The sequence below is a fragment of the Schistocerca americana genome, chromosome 7 (assembly GCF_021461395.2).
Source record: "Schistocerca americana isolate TAMUIC-IGC-003095 chromosome 7, iqSchAmer2.1, whole genome shotgun sequence".
Classification (NCBI taxonomy): Eukaryota; Metazoa; Arthropoda; class Insecta; order Orthoptera; family Acrididae; genus Schistocerca; species Schistocerca americana.
The window spans coordinates 389,500,911-389,523,332 of NC_060125.1; the positions used below are offsets into that span (position 1 = coordinate 389,500,911).

The 22,422-nt window shown below is 42.5% G+C and overlaps 1 protein-coding gene across 1 annotated transcript in view; it reads left to right on the plus strand.

Annotated features, from left to right (window-relative positions):
• The window catches only part of LOC124622962, a 246,818-nt gene that overhangs the window by 153,087 nt on the left and 71,309 nt on the right, over positions 1 to 22,422 (plus strand). The window contains 2 exon segments of the mRNA XM_047148752.1: positions 4,575 to 4,822; positions 17,923 to 18,029. Of these exon segments, the coding sequence (XP_047004708.1) occupies positions 4,575 to 4,822; positions 17,923 to 18,029 (355 nt within the window).

Here is a 22,422-nt window from a genome sequence, read left to right on the forward strand (position 1 = left end):
AAGGAACATCCTCCACCTGTTCAACAAACGAATTTTCCAAAAAATGCAAGTAATTCTGTTTCCTCTTTCGCTCTTCTAAACTGACCGGACCTGTCAACATGTTACCGAACGTGCCGTACCAAACATGGATTGAAAAACGACAGTGGAAAATGGTTTCCACTGTGGCGTACGTATTTTCCTGCGAACATCAGTAATACGCGTGTTGTTGATTTCACTCCGTGTAAACGTGGCTTCATAAGTGAATAGCATTAATGGAAGCAACTGACAAGTGAAGACCTCCATCAAAGAACACGACCACCATCAGCTGTGTAGTGGAATGATGACAAAGAAAATTTGTGCCGGACCGGGACTCGAACCCGGATTTCCCGCTTATAGCGAGTTGTCACCTTACCATTTTTTTTTTTTTGTTCGATATAGCTCGTTGCGTTTGGTCTGGGCGGACGTCACAAGACACCCGTTCAAGTTGATCGTCGATTCCTTGACTCAGTTTTCTTATTTCAGAGAGCACGCAGCCCTCTGACCGAACACTCTGAGCTACCGTGCCGGCAACCATTTGGCTAACGGTGCACGTTTCACTGTCAGACCCAAACTTCCATATGTCACCAACCATACGTCCACGACCTGTACTCCTACATCCATTATGTACATTCTCGTGCAGGTCAGACGTTGTACTTGTAAGTCGCTTGCCCGCTATCGGCAGATACATACGATAGTGCACTGCCTGTGTTATTTTGATTACGATGCAAAGTTCCTCTGGACTGGCATGCCTGTCCAAAGGAACTTTGCATCGTAATCAGAATAACACAGGCACTGCAATTTCGTATATATCCGTATCCCTCAAAGGTTGTATATTACATATTTGGAAATACTGAGTTTCCACTAGAATGAAGTGATACATCGCATGGGACATGCTACTAAAACGGATGTATTTTTCCTGTTCACAGTTTGAGCTACTTATATTTGTAAAACCTGGAATAACGTTGGCTATCAATGAAGACGATGGATGAGGCTGATGAAACTAGCACTCCTAAGGATATTGTAACGTTAAATAAAAGCGTAGAAAGGAAAATGTATCGATCAAGGTAGAAGCAGAATTTCAAGAAAAGTATGCGGAACAGTGGAAAATCTTATATTTCCACAGCTGGTAAAGACGTGCCTCGAAAAAATTACATCAAATGTGGTATGTGCAAGAACTTTGTGTATCGTTATAATGCAAAAATTTTTACACTAGAATAATTTGTTTAGTCTGGCCGTTGGTTTGGGAGAACAACAACAGGACAGTGACACTTTTGTACAACTACCTTGTTTTATAGGATATTTTACATCAGTACAGCAAAAGTTTATTGTTTCAGGACGAAACTTTCTGCCCTGTGTCAGTAGTACCTATCTAATAATCGGAAAAAAAGAATGGAAGTGATTACGTATGAGTGGAAGTACGTTATACCTGAAGCTTGTTTAAGTACACCTTTGATTATAAAAGAAATGAGCGAGAATGTCTTTGTTGCCGTCAATGTTCTTACTAGTTATGTAGTTGAAAATCAGGGCAGGTGATTGAAATTCAGTGTGTGTGTACCTTAGTCATAACGACACTCACACTTAGGTACCTCGTTCTCTGCTAAAAACAGAAGAGAAAATCTAATTCTACTTAACATCCCTGTCCACGTTTCGAGGTTTCCTACATCCACATCTACGTGAGTACTCTGTAATTCACGCTTTACTGCCTGGCGGAGGGTTCATCAAACCGCTTTCACATTTTTTCTCTGTTCTTCCGCTTTCTAACAGCACGCGGGAAAAAGGAACACTTAAATATTTCTGTGTGAGCTCTGAGTTCTCTTATCTTCTGACAATGATCATTTCTCCCTGTGTATACTGGTGCCAACAAAATATTTTCGCACCCAGAGGAGAACGTAGGACAGTGAAATTACGTGAAAACGTCTTGTTGCAGTGCAAAATGCCTTTGTTTTAACGACTGCCCCCAACCAGTACCCAACTCATGTGTCATACTGGTGATACTCTCTGCCCTATTTCGTGATGCCCTTCTTTGGACATTTTCGATGTTCTACTTTGTTATATGAAAAGTTTCTTCCTCTATCGAAAAAGAAAACTAGGAACTTGTTGAATATGGGTAAATGCCTTATGTAGAATACAAAGAATTTTTTATGAATTTACCTTATGAGTGAATTGTTTAGTTTATTCTGTCTCTGTTTATTTTTTTCTGTCTTATTTTTTCTTGTCCTGCATAGAACTAGTTTCTTTCTTACTTTTTGTTTTTTGCTTTTCTTAGGTTGGAGGTGGATTAGGTAAATACAGTGTATTATTTTGGCAATCTGTTAATGCTTTCCATAATTTTTCCCACTGTAAGAGAAAATTATATTTTCTTTAAGAACATTATTCCACAGTGTACTTTTACAGGACATGCAACGTTCTTACACGAAAGTCACATAAAAATTAAAGATAACTTTCTAGATATTGTAAAATATGCTAAACATGTGTTGCTGTTCTGTAACATATATTGCATCACTTATTCGCACATAATAAAACACATAAATAAACAGTACCAAAGGGAAACAACAATTATATTTATTTCCCAAGAAATTATGAAATTTTGATATACAACCTTCATAAAGGCAGGTCTTCAATTGCCGTTTAACCAGTGACAAAATTCGAGCCAAGTAGTTTTGTCGCCAATTTGAAGATCGTGGGCACGCTGCATGTGAAGTGAGTACATGTTTTGCTCATGTAACGTTTGCCATACACCTGTTCGTCGGGGGGGGGGGGGGGGGGGGGGGGAAGGCATTGATAGGTCGTCGTGTGCTGATAGTAGGACTACGTTGCTGCATTTCAACTGCGTGTTGCTGTTCCTGCACAGGGGCAGTCGAACTACATGTTCAGAAGGAAAATAGGGACTTGGAAGAATTCCTGTTTCACGCAATGCGCTGTATGATCGGGAACAGACATGTTGGGAAGCGCCGATGGTATTTTTCGACAGCAGCAGGCACTCCATCATCGCAGAAGCCGTGAACATACGCCATATTTGTATATTCTTCTTTAGTGTAGATATGTGACAATTTCGCCAGTGCGCGTACAAGCACAGTTAACCGATACTTCGAAGAATTCTGTCTTCCGCATTACTTCGCTCACAACACGCTATTGACAGCCGTGCATTCAACAGGCTGCGTTAATGTCAGAAAGACATCCCGAGCAAAGAAGTTGAAAGCAATGAGGCGGGTGGGGCTAGAATAAAACGCCAAAGTGTCGACCGCTAACACACATACCTGTGTGCCACTAGCCCAGAAAAATAAATGTACATTAAATGTAAATGTCGGAAACCACTCGAAATAGGGCATATGTCTATGAGTTTTTTTGCTTCAAAAGAAGTGCATTCCTTTCATACTCCAGTTCAACGATAATTACTTCGGGAACCCTGTATGCACAATGTAAATTGCCTGACTCCCACCTACTTTATGGAGTGGTGTTGAAAGTGATTATCATTTATGTAACCAAGTATGTAGTTCACTTCATGCCAGTTTGATGTTTGTTACATGTGACTTACCTGGTGCTGCAGTTTCAATGAGCAGCAGGATAAAGACAGATTAGAAGAGCAGCACAGAAATCAACACCAGAACAACAAGGCGAAAGAGATATTTTGTATGAACGGAGAAATTTCTGAGGCAATGTAGAGAAAGATTTGAGCAAAATATTAATAAAACGTTTTGTAGATGTTGCACTCCTGTATTTTGCTACAATGGGGACACTGGGGATGAAAGACAGAGATGTGGGCATGGCGAAGGATGGAAATAATAAGCTCGGTGGACAGATTGAAAAATGAGAAAGTAAGGAAAAAATTGGAGACCAAAGGCAAATACTGACTGTAATAAGAAGAAGAAGAGAAATTTAATTGTACATTCGTTAAGAATGAAGGAGGGGAGTATGAAAAGTCTTAGAGGGTCATGTGGAAGAGGAGGTAAGGGAGGAAGAGATAATGTGTTGGATGACAGCTCACACAGCAACATTAAGAAGGAAGAGAAGGGTCACAGCAAGTGGTGACGCAAATAATCTGCTAACACAGCAGAAAACTGATGATGAGTGTTGTACGTACTAAGTCGTTCCATGGCCCCATTGTTAATTTGAACTAACTGCATTTCTGCAAATTGGCTATTATAGTTTTAGTCTTATTATAATTTATTATAGTGTCTATCTGCACTAGAAGCAACAGCACAATGTCATCATCAAACTAAGCGCCTGGACAAACGGCTTAGTCTGTCGAAAGCGAAAAGAGCTGCAATGTTTTACGGTCGTTACTGCCCACTAACGAGCAGTAAACGCAGCATGATTCATTGTTTTGCCCCTTTATTGAGACGTGACCCTGACTTTGAGAGCAGCTATAGCGACACGCGTGGTAAAATGGCCCCCTTGACGACTTTGTTACGAGCCGAGGGCGCCCACTGCCATTAGTCGACCTTCAGAGTGTACGCTAGCGCTACGCCGCGCCGCGGCCCGTAACGGAACTAGCAGCAGCACGCTGGCCGCTGATGGCTGCGATCTCGTCTGCGCTGATGGCTTTCCCCGGCCAGTGCACCTCCGGCGCTCTGCCGAGACGAGTGCGCGCCGCTCCTCTGCGGTACTTCTAACTTCACCGGCATTTGCGTCTTCTGCCCCATGGAGCTAATACTCTTCGTGGGAGCGGCCGCGGTTGTGGGCCTGGCCGCACTGGCGCTGTACCGGAGGTGGACTTTCTGCAGGGCCGTCGACAAGATTCCCGGCCCTCTGGCGTTCCCGCTGATAGGGACTACGTACATAGCGTTCCTCGTCGAAAGGCAAGGTAGTGTACCGACAATGAAAATTCTTGTATACAAACCCTATATTCACACGGTTAACCTTTGGTTACTGGTCACAACTGAGTGCCAGATAAGAGTTCGAACCTCAGCATCTGCTATTACAGGCAGATTTGACGAATATAAATGAACGAAGTTTAGGACTAGGAGCTGCGCCGCGTTGCTTATGCTTTGCATAGAAGACATTGATGTTGGTCCGATGTCTGGACTCACATATTTTTAAAACTAGATTACTAAATCCTCGTAAAAGTTACGATTGCAGGGGGTATACGATGGGATATTTTGTTTATTGTATCCATATTGGATCTTGTGAACTCCGCGGCCGTTAATGATAGTTGGTGATTGCCGTAACCAGCCACAAATACATTTTGAATGTTTTATTTTACTTCCGTGATCGGCTTCGGCTACCACGCCCATCTTCAGGTGGCTAACATTTTTCATTACATAGATGTTTTGGTTAAAGCATGTCATGTGCCCCACACTGCACAAGAATATTTGAGTGATTAGTGCCACTTTATCAGTTGTTTTATTAATAAATACGCTGAAGTGTAAAATAATTGTCTTTATTTACATATGTATGTAAATGAGCATACACACACATAATTTTATATATATTAAACAACTGATAAAGTGGCACTACATACTCAAATATTTTTGTGCAGTCTGGAGCAGACAACACGCTGTTAACCAAAAACATCTATGTAACGAAAAATGATAGCCTTCTGAAAATGGGTATGGTAGCCCAAAACCAGTTATGGCAATAAAATAAAACATTCAAAGAGTATTTGCACTAAATTTGGGATGTAACGTACATTTGGCATCTAATAGCGGTAACTAATTAATGCACAATCTATAAACCATGGCTTCCACTGAACAAACTATGGAGTAGTGAACATTACGATGGCTTAGTAGCAATTTAACGTTTTTCCCTCTTAAGTGTTCTAGGGTTAATCTACGGGGTATTAGGCCTATGTAGATACAAACGAAAGAGGCGAGTATATAACGATGAAATAAGCAAATAATTGTAACAAACATAGGTCCGAAAACCAATGGTTTCCAAACTGCCTTCGTTTGATTTTATCCACATTCTGGATATTCAGTACTGGTAAATAGCATTTCGACAGCATATGTATTTTTGTCTTGGATCCCCAATGCCATGGCCACCCAGGTCCACCGACTTGAACGCGTTGGCTATTTTGTGTGAGGACATTTAAAAGGATGATTCTGGCAACATATTAGGCATGGTTATTATTTCATGGGGATCCCGTCTCGGGTTTTTGACGTGTACAGGGATCGATAAGAGCACGTGCTGAGGCCTGCCTTCGCTCGTATTTATTCCCAGAATGATTTTTCACTCTGCAGCGGAGTGAGCGCTGACTTAAACCTTTCTGGTAGATTAAAACTGTGTGCCAGGACCAGGCCTGGACTCGAAGCTGGGACCTTTGCCTTTTGCGGACAAGTGCTCTACCGGTTGAGCTACCCAAGCTGTGATGGTGGGTCGAGATTTGTGAATGGATATCTACTCGATGGAGCACTTGCCCGCGTAAAGAGAAATTTCCATGTTCGGCGGCCGGTATGGCACAGTTTTCATCTGCCAGGGAGTCTTATGTAAGCGTTTTTCCTCAAGCATAGATCTGTAATTTGGATCTTCGGAGACATAAGGTGTTGGGGTACTCAGTGGTAACATGTGGTGTTAGGAAAACCATTGGTTTTCGGATCTGTATTTATAGCGTGTATTACTTCTCAAGTCAACAACCATTTTTCTCAACAGTTACCCATCGCACAGTATGAATCAGGTATCGTTAGAAAGGTTTTTGAGCGGGTTCTGACACTGGATACCGGTTTTGGGCTGAAACGTACTATTTGTGGGAAATTTTAACATTACAAATATTTAACTATCATAGGAAAAACGGCATTGTGGATTCCCAGGTTCAGACCTATATTTTACGAAGCTGACTTATTAATCTCTAATAACTGGCTGTCTTTTCATATTATCTTACTACAAATACCATTTTATTTGTTTTAAAGTACTTGTTTGTATGTAGCACTGTCACAAATAATAACCGTGGCCACCGTGGTAGCCCATTATCTCTGCCTGTTATACAAACTGACTTTTCTAGGCGAATATACTTCCAGAAATGACAAATATGTTTGTCACTGTCTCCTTGATTTGTGACTACCTGTTGCTACGACGGCCTATCGTGCTTACTGTCACTGAAGATGTTTGCCGAGTCAAAGTCGTAGGGTATGTGGTCCTACTGAAAGTCCCTCATCCCTGCCCGTCGTAGAAGTCGGGACAAACATTTTGTATACAATAAACATTTTTGGACACTTGCAAATGTATATACAAGGATGTATCATAAATTCTTGATTATTTCACGTCGTTCGGTTCATTTTTTAAAAAATATTTTCTCTTCATTCCAACGACACCACTTGTTCATTATTTAAATGTACAAAAGTGCTTAACTTTCGCACGGGTCCCCTGGCTAGGATTATTTACTTGTTTCATTGCCCTCTGTTCGTCTTTCCGTTTGAGCCTATAGTAGTACACATCCCATACAATGAAAGTTCGTTCCACTCTTCACCTAACATCTCCGTTGAATCTCCGTTAAATCTCTTTAAGAAAATACAGAAAATGAATTGAAAAGTATGCACTTGGTGTAGTGAATGATAACTCTGTCTATACGTCCTACAAGATAACGCCCGTAACAAAGAAATCCGATAATTCGATGCTAAGCTTCTTCTAAGACATTTGTGGAACTTGGTATTTTAAATATTTACCGGCAATACTAAGAAACAGAAAAAGATAAATTTGGTAACACTGAATTTAAACAGTATGAACTCTTTTCCAAAGGTAGAAGGATCGTTCAAAAGTTTCGGTTTGAGGGCTATGCTGCAGTGTATATAAAACATAGCGTGACTCTGATTCGGGTGTACAAGCACCGACATGTGAGCAAGGGATTAGTGTAGCATTCGTGTCTTTCCGACGTACATGCGGTATGTAAGGAAAGCGAATTGTGGCAACATTATTATCAAATGCATCCAAACAGGATCAACGTGCTGTTATTCTTTTCTTGGCGGCCGAAGAATTCATCTACAACTACATCGATACTCTGCAAATCACATTTAAGTGCCTGGCAGTTATATCATCGAACCACTTTCACAATAATTCCCTGTTATTCCAATATCGTATAGCGCGCTGAAAAAATGAATACCTATATCTCTCGGTGCAAGCTCTGATTTCCCATATTTTATTATGGTGATCGTTTGTCCCTGTGTAGGTCGGCATCAACAATATATTTTCGCATTCGGCGGAGAAAGCTGGTGATTGAAATTTAGTCAGATTCCGTCGCAATGAAAAACGCCTTTTTTAAAATGATGTTCACCCAAAATCTGTATCATTTCAGTGACACACTCTCCCCTATTTCGCGATAGTTCAAAACGTGCTGATCTTCTTTGAACTTTCTCGATGTGTATGGGGCAGCATGTCTGTCGAAAACATCCGTTGTGAACTGGTGCGTCAATTTCAGCAGTGGTCGCGATTCGACACAAGACGCCGCTCGATCTTGGAGGCCAGCCTCAGTCATCACGGAAAACAAAAAGCTGGTGGTTGATGATGAGATTTGGTCGGACCGGCGCATAACTATTCGTGCGCTAGCTGACGATCTCGATGTCAGCCTGCGTAGTGTGCAACACACCGTCCAGTAGAAGTTGGGCTACCTTAAAGTCCGCAGCCAGTGGACACACCGGGCTTCGAACGGCGAACAAAAAGCAAACCGGATCCGGATGACTCTTTTCCTGAAGCACCTGATTCGTTTAAATGTTGAAGGCAACACGTTTCCTAAGCGCGTTGTTACAGACGACGAAAGGTATGGCACCACTGGGAACTGGATTAGAAATTGTCGACGAAGCAGTGGTCTCATCCATCGTCCCCTCGTCCGAAGAAGTTCAAAAGCCAGTTATCTGCTGGAATGGTGATGCTCACCCGGGTCTTTGATTACCAGGGCTCATTGCTTATTGATTTCAGCGTACCTGTGTCTCCATTTCTTGGGAAAGATACTGCGCAACGCCTGAGAAATTACGGCGCGCAATTAAGGCGAAACGTCTGGTAAAACTGCGACAAGGTGTGCTGTTGCTTCATTACAACGCACGTCTCCATATCGCAAATGTCGTAACGCAGAAATTGCGCCAGCTAAAGTGGGGGAGTCACTCGAGCAGACGTCTTATAGTCCTGATCTCTCCGTGCGATTATCACGCCTTCGGTCCCTTGAAGGTCGACGATTCCTGTCGGACCAATATGTGCAGCAGGCATTTACGGACCTCTTCACGCAGCACGACAGCGTGTTTTATCAAACGGGTATCTTCAGCCTGGTGCGTCGGTGGCATGATTGTCAAAACTCAAGTTTTTGCCTGATTGGCACAGCGATTCTGCACTGTACGACATTCGAGGGGGAACTTTTTGATCGCCTCTTATATTTCTCTAGAGCAGTGGTTCCCAATAGGTGGTCCGCTGACCCCTAGGGGTCCGCGAGCTATGCCAGAGGGGTCCTCAAGATACTATTAGAATAAAAAATATATTAAATATATTTCGTATTATAACAGATTTTTAGTTTTGGCAGCTTCCTGCATGAGCAGAGCTTTAGCGAACGCTAACTTCTGCGTCTGGCGTCTTCCTAGAGCCAAATGAAACTAGCACACTAGCGCAAAACTAGAATTAGATAGATGCAAATAGTTCTGCTGTATGCCGTTAGACTACGCGCGCTGCCTCTTTGCAGCTGACAACTAACAGTCACTTTACACAGAAACTCGCATTTCAGACGACAATCGGCCAATGTTAATTTATTTCCAGTGCTTTCACAGACTGTATTGTTTACATATTCAATATTCTGTATTAAAACAGTAATGAATGTAAAGCGTTGTTTTTCGGGGAAGCTACAGTTCGCGTAGTTAAAAATGGACCGTTTGTTAGAAAGTGGTTCGAGAAAGGCTTACAGATGAAGAGGAAGATAATGCATTTGTTATACTAAACACCCAGATTTGAAGACAAAGATTTTGAACAATAATCAAAAATATAACAATAACAATGATGGCTAAATTGAAAAAGTTTTAAGCTCAATATTTTTTCAATGATGAATATGTCAATGTTTTTTTCTAAGTACCAAAAATAGAAAACGTATAAAAAGACTCTTAATTTGGCTTTTTATGTACTTGATACTGTGATATGACAAGGGACCAATCATGCTCGATGAGGGGGCCTCGAGAAAATTTTGTTGGGAACCCCTGCTGTAGAATGTAGCACTGAACGGAAGTAAGTCAGTTCAGACAAGAATAGAAGCATTCGGAATGAGGTGCAACAGAGCCACTGCAGAGGATTAGATATGTAACTGGAATTGTACTCCTTAAAGAATATAAATTGCATTTTATAAGTAACAAAAATTAGCTACTCATATAACTTCTGCACTTTTATGTAACCATAGCAATTACTTTTGATAAAATTACTGTTTACATGCACAAAAATTTATATAAGTGCTGTTATTATTTTCTGCTTAATAGAAGGTTTATCATGATCAAACGCAAGAACTTCCTGCTATTACTGATCAATGTGAAAGTTGTTTACGGATAACATAAACATGTTTTACTGAAGTTCGAAAAAGTACTGAAGCGATGTTTGATATATTTTTGTTATTTTTTTTTATTTCACCTTTTTTCCCCACTCAGTTCCTAGATGGATCACCGATTCCGGTTTTTAGGGGAACCTAGTATGATACTGATCGCATTCGGAAAGAATGCGATCGTAATGAGCTTAACGCCCAACAGGTATGCAACACACCCAATTTACAGGTAAAACAGATTCGACCTTCCTTAACTGACCAAAGCTACTGGGAAAACTAGCGCATACTATGCTTACTTACGGTAGTCTATGGAAGCCTACAATAATATTACAACTCTATGCGTAACTAACGAAGGGGTACTGAACTGAACAGGGGAGAAAAGGAATCTACAGCATAACACGGCTGAAACAAGGGCCCAGTTGATAGAACACGTTCTGAGGTATCATGGAATTAATCAATATTAAGCAGCAGCAGCATCCAGACATGGAGAAACTAATAACGTCTTGGAATTGTCAGTCGGTAATGGAGGGAAGTGAGCGGAGAGGTGAAAATTTTAGGGAGGTATCAACGAGTGACAACAGGAGAGCGGTTTAGTTGAACGTTGGTTACAGTAGTTGTGCAGAAGAGGCTTGAATATGATAGCCTAGCAGGAAGAGTTGCATCAAACCTGTTCCAGCGATAGAAGTTTTACTTAGTCGTCCTTTTTTTGTGCTTCCACAATCCGCTATTCGAACTTAAGCAAGTATAAGGGTACCTAGTCAGAGTTGTTGACTTTTCCAGCTGTGCATCTCATTTCCATTTGCTCACGGTAACTGTTGCTGATAACATGAATGCCGTTTTGAACTCGTTGCCCTCAAGTCTGCATTCAGTACTGCCCCGTTCTGTCTAGGGTCTTGGTTCCCGGGCAGTGTTAGTTGTGCGTTAACGCTGATACTTAAGTCCTGTGGACGGATTTAATGATGAACAGTTGGCCGATGTGCACCCCATGTGTGGATCCACTGAATGCAGTGGAAGTGCGGCATAACGACGCCACTGTTCTCGCAGCAACGGCAGTCACATCACAGTTCTGTCTGAGGGGTGTTTCTTTACTCTGTGATGAATGCTGTACGTTCTGGTTATTTCATTTTATAGGCTTCTTCACTGTTATGAAATTACGGGATAGTTAAAAAAAGGAATAGATTTCAGTTGTTTATTACAAGGAAACTATGAAAGATAGCAATACATTGCGCATTTCACTCCATAGAGGAATGTTCAAAGTTTTGTGTTCGTACAGGTATTATACTGCACACATAACATGGGCACCATGAGTTACTCGAGAAACATCGAAACGGCAGTCCATTTCATTCCACACACGAACCAACAGGTACCTGTTTACTGAATCGACAGTTTCAACAATTCAGGTCTTGAAGAGAAGTTGCCACAGGTGGGACAAGGACTCTGTCTTTTATGTACAACCACAGAAAAAGATAGCAATGTATGACTTCTGGTGACCTGGGAGAACAAAACCAATGAACAAGATCTTGTTATCCATCTCTTCCAGTCTAAAGTTGTGGGATGTTGGTGTTAAGATAACGCTGCACCTAAAGGTGGAAGCGAGGCGGGGCGCCGTCATGCTTAAAAATGAAATCACTGGAATCTTCGCGAAGTTGAGGAAACAACCAGTTTTGCAGCATGACCACGTATGACATTCCTGTCGCAGTTTCTTCCGAAAAAAAGAAAGGTCTGTAAACCTTGTGAACAGAAACGCCATAAACACGGTCAGTATCGGTGAGTCTCTTCCACGCTCGACAACGACACCAGGATTTTGTGACCCCCAAATTCTTACATTATGACAGTTTACTTTACCCGATAGATGAAACGTCGATTCGTCCGTGAAGATGAGTCGTTCGGAGAAAGTGCCCTTTGCCGTATCCTGTACAACTGAAATGCAAAATTCGTACCTTCTGTTGTGGTCGCCGTACGCATTTGCTACAATAACTGTGACTTGTAAGGCTTCATATGCATGTGTCGTTTCAGAACGCGCCTCACCGTTGCTTGAGGAAATTTAACTGGCGTGCCCGTTTGTGAACTTCCGAGGGTTTCGTGTCAATGCATCTCTAATAAGCTCAACATTTTCATCAAATGTGGGTGGCCGATCAATACTCTTCCCTTCGCATATGCAACCAACTTCCAAGAACTTTGTATGCCAGTCATAAATGAACGTCTGCGAAGGTGGCTTCTCGCTATATCGTCGGCAGAATGCACGTCGCACTTGAACAATGGATTGAATTCGCGCAGATTCCAACACACAAACTGACTGGTAATGTAATCGCCAAGTTGCTACAAACAAACAAGAAGCGCATCTGTGTCGGAGCTTCGAATCTTCCTCTACCCAGCGGCATATGCAATGTGTTTCTTTGATAGTTTGTCTGTAGTAAACAATTGAAACTTGCTATTTCTTTTTGAATCATTCCACATTTTCACAGAGACAGAAATGATTGCCCTAAAATACCGAATAAACCATAATTACATTTTTACTCTGCCCCCAGAGACCACGGATCCCTTGTACCACAATACTTCGAAGATATCTTCGAACAACCTCTGAAATTTTGTTGGTGGAGTTGGTTCACCCTGTATAAATCATGACCCACGTGAGGATGCGGTCTCCTCCAGTCACAACATTTAACAGAAACATGTACTCATTGTGAGTTAAGCAAAACAGAATGTTGTGATGGGTCCCAAACTCTCCACTCTGGACATGGAAGACAGAAGTAATGCAGGCTAATGGGATGGATAAAAATCAGAAACTCGTAAAAGAATTTGCAACTAGAGTCTTCGGCCAACAGAATTAACTTCCAGGTGTCTAGGTAACGCCTGCGTAACTCGTCTACATACACTCCTGGAAACTGAAATAAGAACACCGTGAATTCATTGTCCCAGGAAGGGGAAACTTTATTGACACATTCCTGGGGTCAGATACATCACATGATCACACTGACAGAACCACAGGCACATAGACACAGGCAACAGAGCATGCACAATGTCGGCACTAGTACAGTGTATATCCACCTTTCGCAGCAATGCAGGCTGCTATTCTCCCATGGAGACGATCGTAGAGATGCTGGATGTAGTCCTGTGGAACGGCTTGCCATGCCATTTCCACCTGGCGCCTCAGTTGGACCAGCGTTCGTGCTGGACGTGCAGACCGCGTGAGACGACGCTTCATCCAGTCCCAAACATGCTCAATGGGGGACAGATCCGGAGATCTTGCTGGCCAGGGTAGTTGACTTACACCTTCTAGAGCACGTTGGGTGGCACGGGATACATGCGGACGTGCATTGTCCTGTTGGAACAGCAAGTTCCCTTGCCGGTCTAGGAATGGTAGAAGGATGGGTTCGATGACGGTTTGGATGTACCGTGCACTATTCAGTGTCCCCTCGACGATCACCAGTGGTGTACGGCCAGTGTAGGAGATCGCTCCCCACACCATGATGCCGGGTGTTGGCCCTGTGTGCCTCGGTCGTATGCAGTCCTGATTGTGGCGCTCACCTGCACGGCGCCAAACACGCATACGACCATCATTGGCACCAAGGCAGAAGCGACTCTCATCGCTGAAGACGACACGTCTCCATTCGTCCCTCCATTCACGCCTGTCGCGACACCACTGGAGGCGGGCTGCACGATGTTGGGGCGTGAGCGGAAGACGGCCTAACGGTGTGCGGGACCGTAGCCCAGCTTCATGGAGACGGTTGCGAATGGTCCTCGCCGATACCCCAGGAGCAACAGTGTCCCTAATTTGCTGGGAAGTGGCGGTGCGGTCCCCTACGGCACTGCGTAGGATCCTACGGTCTTGGCGTGCATCCGTGCGTCGCTGCGGTCCGGTCCCAGGTCGACGGGCACGTGCACCTTCCGCCGACCACTGGCGACAACATCGATGTACTGTGGAGACCTCACGCCCCACGTGTTGATCAATTCGGCGGTACGTCCACCCGGCCTCCCGCATGCCCACTATACGCCCTCGCTCAAAGTCCGTCAGCTGCACATACGGTTCACGTCCACGCTGTCGCGGCATGCTACCAGTGTTAAAGACTGCGATGGAGCTCCGTATGCCACGGCAAACTGGCTGACACTGACGGCGGCGGTGCACAAATGCTGCGCAACTAGTGCCATTCGACGGCCAACACCGCGGTTCCTGGTGTGTCCGCTGTGCCGTGCGTGTGATCATTGCTTGTACAGCCCTCTCGCAGTGTCCGGAGCAAGTATGGTGGGTCTGACACATCGGTGTCAATGTGTTCTTTTTTCCATTTCCAGGAGTGTATATTGCACAACCGTAAGTTACCAAGATACCTATTCGAGGAATCTCAGTAAGGAATTGTACAAACAAAAATTCAAACACTGTGAGAGAAAAACCAGCAACAGTCAAAACAAACGAATATATACGCAACACCAATAAATTATTAATGTAGTGTAATGAATGGTCTCGGAAACTGACATACGGTCGGGAGGGCGGTGTACTGACCACATGCCCCTCCATATGCGCATCCACTGACGCCTATGAGCTGAGGATGACACGGCGGCCGTTCAGTACCGTTGGGCCTTCATAGCCTGTTCGGGAGGAGTTGATTTTGTGTAATGAAACCTCGGGAATACATTTATCTAGGTAACATATTTATGTCATTAACATTTCTAGTACACACCTCCCGGTGTCTCCAGGTCTCTTCCACATATACAATCTTCTTTTACGATTCTTAAACCAAATGTCAGCGATGATTGAATTATGCTCCTTGCAAAATTCTACCAGGCGGCTTCCTCTTTCATTCCATTCCCCCAGCCCATATACACCAGCAATTTTTCCTTCTTTTCCTTTTCCTACTATTTAATTCCAGTCCCCCATCACAATCAAATTTTTGTCTCCTTTAACAATCTGAATAATTTGTTTTATCACATCATACATTCTTCAATCTCTTTGTCATCTGCGGAGCTAGTTGGCATATAAACTTGTACTATTGTGGTAGGCGTGGACTTCGTGTCTATCTTATATAGGGGGGGGGGGGGGGGGGGGGGGAGAACGGGTTAATGTAATCGCGAGATTAAAAACATTGCAAATGTGAAATTGGGTAGTGCAACTATCTCGTTCATAGTAGCTTATCCGCGTTCCTAATTTTTTTATTCGTTATTAAACTCACTCATCCATTACCGTGATTTGATTTGGTATTTATAACCCTGTATTCACCTGACCAGAAGTCTTGTTCGTCCTGCCACTGAACTTCACTAATTCCCACTATATCTAACTTTAACCTATCAATTTTCCTTTCTAATTTTGTAATCTACCTGCCGTATTAAGGGATCTGACATTCCACGCTCCCTTCCGTAGAATGCCAGTTTTGTTTCTCCTGGTAACGACATCCTCCTGAGTAGTCCCCGCCCGGAGATCCAAATGGAGGACTATTTCACCTCCGGAATATTTTACCCAAGAGGACATCATCATCATTTAACCATGCAGTAGAGCTCCATGCTCTCGGGAAAAATTACGGCTGTAGTTTCTCCTTGCTTTCAGCTTTTCACAGTACCGGCACAGCAAGGCTGTTTTCGTTGCTGTTACAAGGCCATATCAGTCAATCATCCAGACTGTTGCCCCTGCAACTACTGAAAAGGCTGCTGCACCTCTTCAGGAACCACACGTTTGTCTGGCCTCTCAACAGACGCCTCACTGTTGTGGTTGCATCTACGGTGCGGCTATCTGTACCGCTGAGGCACGCAAACCATCTCACCGACGGCAAGGTCCATGGGGAAGGGGGGGGGGGGGGGGACGGGGAGGGAGGGCAGGTTAATGTAATCGCGAGATTAAAAACATTGCAAATGTGAAATTGGGTACATTAATTACCGGTGTAACTGCAAGAATGTTGAATACAAACGTGCATGCACTGTGTTGTACGGATGCCGGCTGTCAGTTTGTGGTATGGATTTCAATGCCTCTTGCACTTATTAGGTCATTACAGGGATGGTAAATTCTGTTTGTGGATGAGGCTGGATTTTTCGTCCGATGATGTCTCATATGTACTCGATTGGCGACAGATCTGGTGACCAAGCAGGGCAAAGAGATTTGTCGACACTCTGCAGAGCATGTTGGGTTACAACAGCGATATGTGGGCGAGGATTATCCTGTTGGGAAATACCGCTGGAATGCCGTTCATGAATGGCAGCACAACAGGTCTAATCACCAGACTGACGTACGAATGTGTAATCAGGGTGCGTGGGATAACTACGTAACTACGAGAGTGCTCCTGCTGTCATACGAAATCGCATCCCAGACGATAACTCCAGATGTAAACTCATTGTGTCTAGCTCTTAGACAGTTTGGTTGCAGGCCCTCAAATGGACTCCTTCTACACGGCCTTCCCTGACACCGGGGCAGAGCCAGCATTTATCAGAAAACGCAGCAGACCACCACCCCGCCCTCCAATAAGCTTTCACTTGAAAACACTGAAGTCGCAAATGGATGTGGTTTGAGACCGAGGAATATACGCCAGTGGCCTTCTGGCTCAGAGCTGTTCCTGAAGTAATCGATTTGTAACAGTTGTTTGTCTCACTATGCTGCCAGCTGCTGCTCAAATTGCTGCTGCAGATGCAGTACGACGCGCCAGAGGCATCCGACGAGCACAATGATCCTCTTTCTCGGTAATGACACGTGGTCATCCGGAACCTGCTCTTCTTGCGACGGTACATTCTTGTGACCACCGCTGCCAGCAATTATGTACAGTGGCTGCATTCTTGCCAAGGCTTCGTGCAGTATCGCCGAAGGAACATCTAGCTTCTCGTGCCCCTATTACACCACCTCGTTCAAACTCTGTGAGGTGTTGATAATGGCGTCTTAGTTGTTTTAAAGACAGTGTTGACTAACGTCAACTCACCACATCCAATCTCAAAGGTAACCAGTGCTCACGATCCTTACAGGGCATATTTAAAGCAAACCTGATTTGTGTCCTCACAATAGCGCTAGTAGCGCTACTGATGCGTTTGGCGCCAAATTTGAATAGACCTTTCGCATGTAAAAACATGCCAACCAACTTCCATTTACGTCACACAACTCATTCTTGGTGTTCCGATTTTTCACCTGTCAGCGTATACCAAATTCTTTGTAAACTGATTCGAATTTATAACCATTGAAGTAACATCAAATATCCTGTCAATGTGTTAAGTTTCGCTTAGCATCTAAAATCACCATGATTGTTATAAACGACTTTGCCAGTTTCTACGTGTGTCGTGCCGTAAGAACTTAGTTTCACAGGACTACATGAGAGGTTTAGCAGAATCACGAAAATCATTTCTAGAAGTTCGTGAGGTTTCTTCTCATGACCCACATGCGAACGACTACGACGTTGCACGCTGGCCTCAATCTCCACATCGATATCATTGTTGCGTTTCACACCGAAGTGAGATGAATTATGAAAAACAATCCAACACTTCTTAGTACAGAAGACGATTTTCTTTTCCAGACAGACTTCGTGTCTTCGCCAAGGTGACGAAACAATACTGGCCGATATTCCGCGGCTGGATGGGTCCGAGTGCCTCAATAAACGTCAGTAAACCAGAGCATGTCGAGGTAAGCCATTATTCTACTGTCTCCAAATCCATTAAAAACATTTAACAATATAGACTTCTTTGAGTTACAGACCTACGAAAATAAATGAAATCCGGCACAACGTCCTTAAAGTATCTGACAATTATATTCCTAACCCGTCTCCAGAGGAAGATCATTCTCTGAGCTTTTCGATTATTGAAACCTCTGACTTCAGCAAAACATTTCCTATATCTCGATTAGTTGAACCCTTACTGAACATAACTCCATAGAAAAATCATGAGAATGTTTCATGCCCGTTAACACCAGTCAGGTAAGATAAATCATGTTCTTTAATGTTTATTTTGCAAAAAAATAGCTGCATGTCACCAACAACGCAGCACAGAGAGAACCACGCTCTGTAGATCAAGCTGTTAGCGAGAGGCGACGACATAGGAAATTCCCAGCAGCCAACACAAGATAAGACGAGTCGAGGTTAAGAGCCGTTTAAACTTTGTACACACGACCTCGGTGTAGGTCTTTCACAGTAAGAAACAGCTTGGTCTTCTACTAACTCTGGTAGGAGTAACTGATATACGCAAGCCACAAGTTACTGCACAGTGTATGATAGAATGTATTTTGTACTAGTATTAGCCACTCTCTGGTACTAATGCAAACGGATATTAAGCTAAGTAACAAATCTTGTCCTGATTCCTCCTTTTGGAGATCTACGATGGGGGCAATAAAGCTATTGCTCAGAGTACGGCAAAACTAGGTCCCTAAATTTACCGGGAATAACGTCACCTTTGTTCCTGCTATTACAATTTAAATTCTTTGAGCATGTTCGTTCAGCTTTGGTACAAACAGTATCAACCTGTAACGTTCTCACAGGCGCTTCTCTCAGTAGCTTTAACATCATTTCAGACTCAAAACGCTGAAGCAGTACTCTGTAACAGATGAGGTTCCTTTAGCAAATGCGCCGCACGTCACCAGAATTTCCTAAACAATATGGCACTCATCCACATTTAGTGCAAGTGATTTCACGTGCGTGTTCTCTCCATTTCATATCCCTTTGTAGAGTTATCTCCGGATATTTAAACAATGATACGTGCTCCATTAGTTTACCGTTATTGTTGCGGTCTGATAATGTCAGATACTTCCCTTATTTACTTTTATCACGAGGGCTACCCTTAGCGTATAGATGAAATGCTTCTAATAAATGTCTACCAAGATATTAAATTGATGCATAAGTTGGTAGCATTTTTATTTTGCTTGTTGGTATTCCGGTTACTATGGATTTGTATATCGATTATCATTTCTTATTTGTAGTTCACTGTCGCTATTTAATTTTACATTTGGAGATAGTGAGTGGAGCTGCAGAGGCTAGAAAATGGAGTGCTAAATGGAGAAATCGGAATATTTCCGACGTATTCTACGTTTGTTTACGTGGCCATCTTCCTCAGCAGCTCTTAACATATGTTACTATTAGTTAACCGTCTTGAGCTCACTGCAATTTAATTAAAAAGAATTACACTAGACGCGTTTCGCTTTTATTTATAAAGCATATAACCGAAACAATAAATATTATAGAACAAAATCTTAAGACAAACAGTACACTTCCACAAGAATACATCAAAGAAGAAGTCAGGCTTCTAGAGATAAAACAGAACCGAACTATTTTCATTTCAATAGTGTATTCTATTTATTAAGTGAAGAATAACCAGTGGGATCCCCAGTGTCTGGAACCATAGCAAACATATTTATGAACCATGTAGAATAGATTATATTTAACAAAACAGTGTCAAATAGGTACAACATCCTATACTGGATAAGATATATGGATCTAGCGGCTGATAGATGAACCAAGCAATAAAATTGACTAGTTCTGCACAGACATAAATTCTCTTCATGATAAGCGACATTTTACAATAGAGAAAGAACGAAGTAGACAGTTAAATTTGTTGAAATCACCATAAAGATTCAAAACAACCACCACATATTTGGCATATACCGAAAACCGACAACAACAACAGACATAATTATACATGAGACGTCATAACACCCCAGTTCTCAAAAGCAGGCAGCACTTAGATACATGCTCCACAGACTAAACACAGTACCATTAGATACAGACAATTACAAAAAAGAAATGAGTACCATAATTCAAATAGCCACAAACAATGGATACAAAGAGAACTTAGTAACAAAAGTGAACAAGAAAATCAAGAAAGAGAAACAACGAACATCCAGCTGTCATCAACACAAGGGCAAAATCACACACAAACAAATACACATAATACAAGAATAGGAAAAACACAGTGTTAAAGAAACAAAGTAAAAGATGGTACACATTGACATACAACCACAAATATATACACGGAATATTCATTATTTAAAAAACAAAAAAAAAAAAAAACAGGCTCAAAAATAGCCCACAGAACGAACAATTCAGTTTAGAAATACTTCCCGAAAACAATAGGAAAAACTGATCTATATAAGAAATCAGGAACATACCAACTGAAATCCAATACATGTGATGGAAGATACATAGGTCAAACCAGGAGGACTTTTTGACACCAGATACAAAGAGCATCGAAGTATAGGACAAATCATTCAAATTTTGCCGAACACTTGCACCAACACCAATATAAAATTGCAGCCAGAGACACAGACCTGGAAATCATAAGGATAAACAACAATAAAAATCTACACCTAACCTTACAAGAAAACTACCACATCCAAAAAACCGTAATAGAAGAGAAGCAACTCATAAATGTTGAAACCAGCTTGGCAAACCGCACAGTATTTAAACTGACTGACCACTTAATATAACGTTAAATATAGACATACAACCACAGTCGCCATTTACCTCTACCATCTCCTCGCAGATTATGTCCTATAATCACCGTCCAGGCCCATTCCCACTACCCCACCCCCACCCCACAAAAAAGTCAACCACCTCCACTCCTTTCACGTCTTTAACTAAGATAAAACAATTCACAAATTTTCGCTAACTCAAAAAAAAGTAGTAACATGTTGGCAACACACAACGTGAACGAAAACAAACGAACAGACATGAACGCTGTTACTGTGCGGAATGAGAAACAGTTTACAAAGTGAAGTGTAAATAATGCAGTGCAAGAAGTACTGCACAATGGCAAAAAGTGACAAGTGCAAATCTGAACCGAAGTCCTTTGACGTCAAGCACTGCTAGCTAGTTGGGATGCAGAAGAGTAGGTAAAGAAACAGCGTAAGTAGCTTGCACGCCAACTTCACAAACGAAACGCTGTTTTTAATCTAAATCAACCAAAAATGTACAAATATATGTCTACAATTTGCAGAACAACTACGGAAGATGATTTATAAATAAAAGCGAAACGCGACTGGCGTAATTCTTTTTACGTCAGTTGCACTCAGTTCAAGACGGATAACCAAGGCAACCGACGTGTTCTGTTTGAGTTAAATAGCTTGGTGACAGCAGCGGCGGCAGTAGTCAGAAACATGTGCACATGCGCACCATGTACGGGGACAATGGCATTGGAGAGAGCGACGGCAAGAAAATGGTTACCTCGATTTAAGGATGACCATATTGACATTGGTGACTCTCCACGTTCAGGAAGACCTTCGGGGTTTGACCTCAATAATCCACGTCAGTGTACTCGAAATCTGACAAACTCGGTGACTGATCATTCCACCATCACCGCTGACATTTATTGTCAACAACTGAGAAGTCTTGCGGACGCAATCCAAGAAAAACGACCAGGAAGACGGCGTGAAGTTATGCTACTCCGCGATAACGCCCGCTCGCATTTTGCTAGACTATCGAAAAGCACGATACAGGAGTTGTGTTGGGAAGTCATTCCGTATCCACCTTTTCGTCTGATACTGCACCTTCATATTTTCACCCGTTCCATTCTATATCGAATAATCTTCAAGCAAATTCCTTTCCGGATGAAAATGCGCTCCGACCACGGCTCGGCGGGTCCTTCGCCTCAAAACCACGTGATTAATACAGTCGTGGAATCGATAAGTTAGCCAGCGTTGGTAGACTGTTGTAAATAGTGGAGGAGAATATATATTTGGTGACTAAAGGCTCTGTTATGTGTACCAATAACTTATGGAAAGACGCTACGAACTTAACGCAGCAACCTAGTTTATAAAGAAGAGTTTCAAATTGTTTGTTTGTAATGCATACAAATCAACAGTTTTGTTGCGATCATTATGAAATTTTGCAAATTTTACCTTCGAGACCAAATTTCGTAATCTGGCTTGTAACATACATGAATGTAATATATAAAGAGGAAGCTTTGTTACCAAAAGTCTCTTAAGGTTGTTGGCCGATTTACAAAAAATTTCCCAACGATTCCCTAATGGACATGTGGGCTTACATGGGTTACGTATCTTTTTAGTGTACACAATACCTAAACATACATAAAAC